Below are 8526 nucleotides of genomic sequence, written 5' to 3' on the forward strand. Positions count from 1 at the left end.
CACTCTTTCACCTCCTCCCTCAAGACTCCAGTTCACTTCTCTCTTCTCTCTGCCTCTTGGGCTTTAGGGACAAGGATGAGCAGTGCAGAGACAAGAGCAGAGTCAGGGGTAGGGAAGAGAGCACCGAAGAATTCTGTACCCGTGGCCAAGGGAAGGCACACATTAGATCTGGGCCTGGAGGCACAGAAATGACTCCTTGATGCTGTTTTTAAGCTTGAAGGCAGGGGTTCTCAACCTTCCTGATGCCGCGGCCCTTTAATACAGCTCCTCATGTTGAGGTGACCCCCAATTTCATTGTTACAAATTGAACATAATTACAGCATAGTGATTAATCACAAAAAATTATGTAATTATATATGTGTTTTCCGCAACCCCTGTGAAAAGGTCATTAGACCCCAAAGGGGTCTCGACCCACAGGTTGAGAACCGCTGCAGGATATAGCAGCGCCACCAACAGGCAAGCACCTCTGTCCTTCCCAGTTTACAGTCTCCCAGGGGCACCGGCGAGAGAGGAGCAGTGTGCCTTGATGCCTGCGGAAGCACCCAGCACTGGGTGAGCACAGGGGAAATACTCAGGCAGCGCTCTGTCCCTCGCTCACCCTGGCCCAGCCACATCTTTGCAGCTTCCCTGAGGCTTCTGAGCACATCAGTAACGCTAGAACCCCATCTGGCTGAAAAGTCAGCCATCTGGAGATTTGGAAATATGGGGAAACTTCTAATGACTGACTAATTTCCCCCTCCCCCAGTTTTTCAGCCAGATGTTTGATGTCATTCAGGCCCATCTACAGCAGAAATAGCAGTTTATTGAAACTCTTTTTCATATTTTTAATTTCCCTATCCTAAAATCCTAAGTGGGCTTTCTTTTCTTTGTAGGATTTTTTTTTTAATGAATCAAAAAAGTGATCCTCGGCTAATGAAGAGCAACTCAGTAATCAAATGTAAAACTATAAGAAGTTTGAATTAAAAGGGCCTTTTAGATCATTTCCAGGTCTCAACACTGACAGCCTAGGGGTCAAATTCAGCTGCAGGGTGAGTTTGATTTGGCTGACACCATGTTTTTAAAAAGTTGACTTAGTTGCCCACTTTTTAAAAATCAAGAGAGTTTTAATCTGGCATTTTAAAATTTGAATTACTGGGCCTAATTGGAACACATTTCCCCAGGGTAAAAATCAACTTAAGCTAAGGAGCAATCATCCCTGAGATGGGGCTTGTCCCCCAATTTGCCACAGTCCCCACCACTCTCTATTGCCCCCACACTGAGAGAAAGTTTCAGTTACCATACATCTTCTTCAATGCACTGCTACTCCCTCCCTCCCCCATAGAACTGAAGTAAGAGGTCTGTGCAATGCCCTTTTTCACACTTTACACTGCCTGCCCAGTCCACACGGAAATCTGGGTTTGGTGCGCCTTAATCTTATCTGAAGCTCCCATTGTAGATTTGGGTAAATCGAGGTCCAAACAAGGAAAAGGACATACACAATTGACATAACGTTCAGTGACAGAAAGGGGGTGAGCTGCCAGGGCTCCTCGCCCCCAGGCCCGTGCAGTGGTCTTTCCACTGCCTCAATGCACCGCTTTGATGGTGCCTAGGGCGCCGAGATTTTCCTAATGAGAGCGTCACCTGTCAAACAGGTTCTCATTCAAATCCACACACGGCTGTTGAAAGCCCGCAGCAGGTTGGGCTCTCCTCTGTGAGAGCCTTGCCTGCTTTCCAGATAATGAGTCAGGCGTTCGTTTCGGTTTCTCAGTGTGGGTGTCTCTACATAGGTCGATTGTTTTTTTCATTCAAAGCATGTCCTTTGCTGCCTCTGAGCTTGCGCCTGTCTGGTGGCTCCCGTGCCCGCAGACACTGCACAGGCATGCCGAGTGTTCTGGGAACCGGAGCATCTGAATGGCAAGGCCCACGGGTCGGGGCGTCCTCACAAGCTAAATGTCTGTGCCAGTCGCAGCCTGCCCCCCAGAGCCTGAGGGAATGCTCTCCAGCCCATGCCCCGAGAAGCAACCTGGCTTAGGTGCAGTGAGCAACTGCTGAGCTGAGGTGTGTGACCTTGGGAAAGTTACATAACTTCTCCAGCCTCAGTTTCCTCATCTGTAAAATAAGGGTAATAATAATACCTATAGTGTTGAGCTCCTTTGAAGATGAAAGTTCATTTTTCAAAATTCTTAGAACAATTCTAGCACCTGGTAAATGCTAACATAACACTATGGTGAGTGATAGAAAAGAACACGGGGCACATCGCCTCTCTGGCTTCAGCAGTCATCCCAGGCCCATTGTAATTCCTCAGTTGGCTTTGACTTGATAACTATTTGGAGGATTTTTAGGAAATTCAGACTCCCTCGGCCCACTGCCAACCTATGGAAGCAAAGAATCTAGTTGTGGGGCCTGATGATCTATTCTTTTTAAGCTCCTTATGTGATTCTGATGGCCACCCAGGTCTGAGAGCAATGGATGCACTTGAATATCTTTCTGATATTTGAATACTTCGGTGGTGGGCAGCTCATCGCCTCTGAAAGCTCCCCGTTCTGCAGGGGACACAGTTTTAGATTGAGGCCAAACCTGTTTACCTCAAGCTCCCACTCCTACCCCCTGGAGGCCGCGCAGAACGCTTCACGTCTCTTTGTCGTATGAGAGCCCTTCAGACCGTGCAGACAGCTGTCGTAGTCCGGCTGAGCTTTCTCTTCTGTTGGACAAAATGGCCATATTCTCTCAGGGGAAGAAGTATGGATAAACTGACTCCTCTAATTTGCAATATATAAAAAAATGAGCTACAAGGCCCCCATGCCCTAGTTATCCTTTGACACTGAAAGGACCAGAAAAAATGAGGATGTTGAGGCTCTGGAAGACAGGAGGTACCAAGCGGGAGATGGCTGTGCACCTTCATGTCATCAGGCAGGGCTCCATCTGCGGCATGTGCCACGCAGAAGCCAGAGGCCCCTGCAAATGCCAACACGCCATGTAGTCGGTACCTGAAGGCAAGTCTTGGCTTCAGTTTCAGCCAGGCCCCTCTAGGTGTTGGCTGTATGGATGTACACACAGCTAAAATTTTATTGGATTCATTAAAGTTTCTGTATCTTACAGTGTTTGATACTTCAAAAATATAAACAAAAAATGTAGCTGGACCAAATTTTACGGAGGCTGCAACCAATATTCTCAAGAGAATTCACCCGACCAAGAGCATGTCTTAGCTTCACCAAATCCCACTTGATCCACATTCTCACTCCTCACAGAATGCCTGGGTGGGGCTCTGATTCCTGTGCCAACTGTGGGTGTAGGACATGCTGCTGGAGAAAAGAGAATCTATCAGCTGAGAAATGCTAAAGGTTCGGGAATCCTAGGCCCAAAAGGGGAAATCAGTGTTTAATTGTGCATTCCAAGGTTTAATTCCTAGAGGCAGAAGAGTCGGAAATAACTGAAGCATGGTCTACATGTGCAGACATCAGTAGGAATCTCCGATTTTTTATGCCACCCCTGGAACCATGTAGGCATCAAAATATCCACAAAATCACAGCTTTACAAATGGTAACTCAATTCCTTATTGTCCATATAGGAAAGCGAATTATGGAATTTCCCTTAAGTAAATGACTTCACCAAATCCAACCACAAACGACCACAAATGTTAGCTTCTTGTCAATGTTTAGGAAAGAATTATTCTAGAATTTCCATCAGTACACTGGATACAATATGAGCTTTGGATAGTGACAATTTAATACCACCTATTGCAAATTAATAATTTCCCAAATTAATAAACTGAGGGTTGACAGTGGCAAATGTCTTAACCAAGGTCATACAGATAATTTGCAGCCTTACCCAGGTATTCTGACTTCGCACACAGTGATCCTTCTTGCATTTAAAGTATTCCTCTCCCACCTGGACTTCCCACCAGTTGCAAATGTGCATTGGAAACAGACTCTGTTGCAGTAACTCTTACAGGCAGGAGAGCAGTTGCTCAGAGTGTCAGGACACGGGAAGAAGGCCAGGGAATGAAGCAATATTACACTAGCAAGTGATGTCATAGCATGACTTCCTAAGCGGCTGACATAGATGCAAGTCTTTAAGAAGCCCTGGCAAGTGCCAGCCAGTGAGAATGCAGGCTGGACAACCAATGATGAGCAGGGGAAGGGAGCATATAGGGAATCAAGATTCTCTTACCCATCACTGTGACAAGCTTCGCAGGTTCCCTAGAAGCCCAAGAAAACTCCCTTTTAACCCTTTAATCCAGGGCCTTCCCTCAGGCATGTAGGCTCCAAAAGCTTCGATTTTGTTCTCTATCTTTCTGCTCTCTCCCACTGACACCCAGCCATTGCCCAGTGATGCTGAGAGTGACTCCAGTGTAGTGAAAGCAAGTTTAATAGTGAGACAGGCTGCCCAAGAGCTTGACATTCTAAAATCGATCTGTCCTCTTCATTGTAATGAAGCTGATTCTCAATTTTTAAAATTAGAAGTGACAAGCTTCCGTTCTTAAAGAATCAATCTTATGCAAATATCATGTAAATATATCTGTTCAATTTGGGGAAGATTTAGGAAAGAAGAAAGGTGTATACCAAATACCAAGATTTCACTTTTGTTTTGATCCCCAAATAACAAAATGTGTATTTATAAGGACATTTTCTTAAAGTGTGTGTGTGTGTGTGTGTGTGTGTGTGTGCGCGCGCGTGCATGTGTGTGTGTGGGAGGGTTCACGTATGTTGCTCTGGAACTGGTTGGCAATGGAAGTTCATGAAAATATCTAGTTAGACCAAACTCATAAGGAACTGGTAAGACTGTGTTGAAAAATAAGGAAATAGCTTAGAGTGCATCAGGCTAGGTCAGGGAGTCGCTCTCCCTCTCCCCCACCCCCACCCCCACTGAAACACAATTCAAGCCAAGCCAAAGACCCCATCTCAAGCCAGAGATCAAAGCAGTTCACAAAATGACTAGGGATGTTGTATTTGAAGACTTTTCTTAATTGCAGAAGCTGCCTTGGGGGCTACACAATCTCATCTCATGAAGCTTATACCAAAAACAATCAGTAAGCTCCAAACCCTTCATCCCACACAACATGGCATTAGTCTTGCTGGGAACGGTCTGGACAGCCGCACCTTCTCCGCAATCATCGGAACCGCTTTTCCTCCCCCACCTCACTGCTCCTGCCTCCCCCAAGCCCCCAGAGGAATATTCGAATATCAGAAACGTGATTATTATCGAGAGGAATTTGCAAATACCTTCCAGGCAGCAGGTCCTCCACAGCCCCGAGTGTGTCATTACTTCTTCATTCTTCCTGCTGGTTTCATTATCACTTGTAGATTTAGTCCTGCACACACCTCTGGAATATAACCAGTAGTCCGTGCCCACTGCAATGGTCATTAAACTAAACGCTGCAAAGGCTCCCACAGTGGTGATCAACATCTGGATACCTCTGTCACCCATCCTCATAATTCTTCATGGTATTCTGTATGGCTGGGGGTTGAAGGGGAAGTTCAATGCCGGAGGAAAAAAATCACTCTGCAGCTGGGTAACCTAAGATAGGCTCTTTCAAAAATTCGGGTCTCCGTTTGTCAGCATCCACGGGGGCTTTGGGAAAGCTGGGCTTTCCTGTCTGGAGCTCTCTCCCGTTCCCTGGTTCGCCTATGGCCCTGGGAAGGGTGCAGGCTCCAGGGGGCTGGTCCACATCACTGCTGCCTTCTGAGGGTCCCTGGGTTCCTTTCATTCCTCGGGAGGTTGGTAAAGATGAGAGTCCGTGCAAGGCATGGCTCCGGAGCCTGGAGCTGCCAGCTCGGTTTGAGATGCGCCTGGCTCCTCACAGCCCCGGGAGACTCAAGGCAAAGAAATCCGGAGAGGTCTCTGTGTGTGCGCGTGTGTGTGCGCGCGCTCGCGCGTGCGTGCGTGCATGTGTGTGTGTGTGCGCGCGCGCGTGTGCTGGGGGTGAGGGCGGATGGCAAAAAATAGCACTGCTGGGAGGCGAGTCGCTGCGAAGAGTGTTCACTGCTTCCCCTGCCTCCCAGGAAAGCTCTCCGCCTGCTGCCGACACCCCCGCTCAAACTGGAGAAAAGAGAGTCATGGGGCGGGGCCGGCGGTTTCAGGGGGGCAAAGGCCCGCGGTGCTGAACGGACAGCTCCCGCCCGCCGCCCCGCCTCCGCCATCCGAACGCCGGGCTTCGGGTCCGCGGTGCTGAACGGACAGCTCCCGCCCGCCGCCCCGCCTCCGCCATCCGAACGCCGGGCTTCGGGTCCGCGGTGCTGAACGGACAGCTACCAGCCTGTCACTCCCGCGGCTGCACCCCCGCCCTTCTGGCGTCCGGGGCTAGAAACTGGGGGCTGCAGGAGGGTCTTCCCCTCCCCGCCCCCCGCCCTTCCCTGGCCCTTCCCAGGATGGGGCTGAGCAAGCCCACGCTCCGCTCAAAGTTTGGGGAGCTGGGGCGATCAGAGCCGCTCCTCGGGCTGCAGCACAGCCTGGTCCCTCCGCTCCCGCGAGAGTTAAGGAGAGGGGAAGGGGAAAGAAGCCCGCAGCGCACCCTGGCGCTCTCACAGCTCGCACCCAGCGCGTCCCCACCTCCCACCCCACCGCCATCCCAACCCCCACCAATGAGCCAGGCAAGTTTGCCTTTTGCTGCGGGCTCTGCTGGAACCCACTGGGAAAGACCCAATCTTCTTAAAGGGACCTGAGACTCTGGTCCCTCAGTTCCAAGGCTCACTTGGGTGGGCCAAAGGTGTTGTCACTGACACATCTGTGTATAGTCTGTCTCAATGTGGCTCCCCGCAAAACAAGCGATATGTCTACCCTCCTTTTTCTGGAGCCCTGGCGTACACCGGAGACCACATGTTCAGATCAGACCTGGAGCTGTTCATACACATATGAGCATGCATTCCTAAAAGAAAGACGGGCTAATTGTACACAGACTCTGTTGCACCCATATCAGGGGTTTGGGGAGAGGGGTGTTTAACATTGATCTCTGGATATACCTCATATGTTTTAACAATCCTACATTGCGGGGGTGGGGGGCGGAGATGGACTCAAGGGGGGAAAAGTCATAGAAAATATCAGGCTCCTTCCACAGGTCCTGGTGTTCCTTTCTTGACATCCTTGTCTAAGTTAGGCGAGAGGCAGGTGAAGTTAGTCCAAAGTGCAAATGCCGTTGCACACCCTAAAGCTAGCGAGGCTCTCCCTCCAAAATAGTCAGTGTTGCAAAAGACCAGCATTTAACCAGCTTTTTCTTGCCACGCATTCTGGCATATACATGAGCAGTCACTGAGTTAGCTAAAAACAGTCCGCAGAATGCCTGGATCCCCCGCTCCGCCATCCGCACCGTGGCCTGATGGGATGGATGCCTCGAGGCCAGTGTTTGGAGTGGAGGCTGCTTGGGTGATGTCTATAGTCCCTGAGATGTGTCCATAACCACCTGTAATGTTGGAATGATATTTGACAAAAATATAATGGGAGTTCATCACAGCCACACCTGTTCTGCTGCCACCTCTGGCTGTCCGAGAGGTCTACAGACGACAGCAGCAGCAGGTGCGGAAGAGTGCTCAAGGCAGCCACACCTTCTCTGTGACTTTGCTACTTGTCTTTGGTGCTAAGGTCACTTGATGTCTTGATTCTTGGTCTTAGATATACATGCATGTGCACGATAGGTTTGAATATATAGTCATGGTGCAGTTAGGTTGACCGGTGCTGTGTTTAATTTAATTGTGAGTGCTGAGTTTGTTGTAGAATAAACAGACATGTAGCTATGTCTGTGCCGCATGAGGTGTTGTGGGCCATGTGCATGGACTTGCTGTAAATGCATAGCTTTTTGCATGTGTGGGTGGACATGCCTGGGGCTAGGTGTAGTGTGGGCTTGTGTACCTCTCTGCATGTGCATATGATTTGTGGGCAGGAGGTGGAAATATTTAAAATTTCCCACATAACCAAGATGAATGATAGGAAATGGGGGGGAGGGAGGTAAAACAGGGTCTTCTGTAAGGTCCCCCTCAAAAAAAATTTTTTTTTGCTATACCCCTGGCCAGTTTTGCTCAGTGGATAGAGGATTGGCATTTGGACCAAAGGGTTCGATTCCAGTCAAGTCCACATACCTTGGTTGCAGGCTCCTGCCCGGCCCAGGCTGTGGTCAGGGCTCGTGCAGGGGGCAACCAATCAATGTGTGTCTCTCACATTGATGTCTCTCTCTGTCCTTTCCTTCCTCTTCCACTCTCCCTAAAAATCAATGGAAAAATATCCTCAGGGGAGGATAAACAACAAAAAAGCCACATGTAACATGGGGTGAAACTGGTCTTTCCTGGGAGGGTTATTAAATATGTGACATTTTCCTTCCCCCTCCCAGAAACACAAACCATATGAATCTACACTAATAAAAGAGAAAAATGGTAATTGGCGTATGACACTACCCTTTTCATTGGCTAATCAGGGCTATATGCAAATTAACTGCCAACTAAGATTGGCAGTTAACTGCCAACAAGATGGCGGTTAATTTGCATATGTAGGCACAATGCAGGGAGGCAAAAGGGAAAGCAGGAAGAAGCCCCCTGCCACTGACAGTGATTGGAAACCTAG

The 8526-nt window shown here is 49.0% G+C and overlaps 1 protein-coding gene across 1 annotated transcript in view; it reads right to left on the reverse strand.

The window, feature by feature from the left end:
• CACNG3 (calcium voltage-gated channel auxiliary subunit gamma 3) overlaps window positions 1-6164 on the reverse strand; it is an 84659-nt gene extending 78495 nt beyond the window's left edge. The window contains exon 1 of the mRNA XM_006753610.2: window positions 5202-6164. Coding sequence (XP_006753673.1) covers window positions 5202-5412 — 211 coding nt within the window. The 5' untranslated portion in view covers window positions 5413-6164. The remainder of the gene's footprint in view (window positions 1-5201) is intronic.
• Between the last annotated feature and the right edge of the window lie 2362 nt (window positions 6165-8526).

Source organism: Myotis davidii, unplaced genomic scaffold (assembly GCF_000327345.1).
Source record: "Myotis davidii unplaced genomic scaffold, ASM32734v1 scaffold150, whole genome shotgun sequence".
Taxonomy (NCBI): Eukaryota; Metazoa; Chordata; class Mammalia; order Chiroptera; family Vespertilionidae; genus Myotis; species Myotis davidii.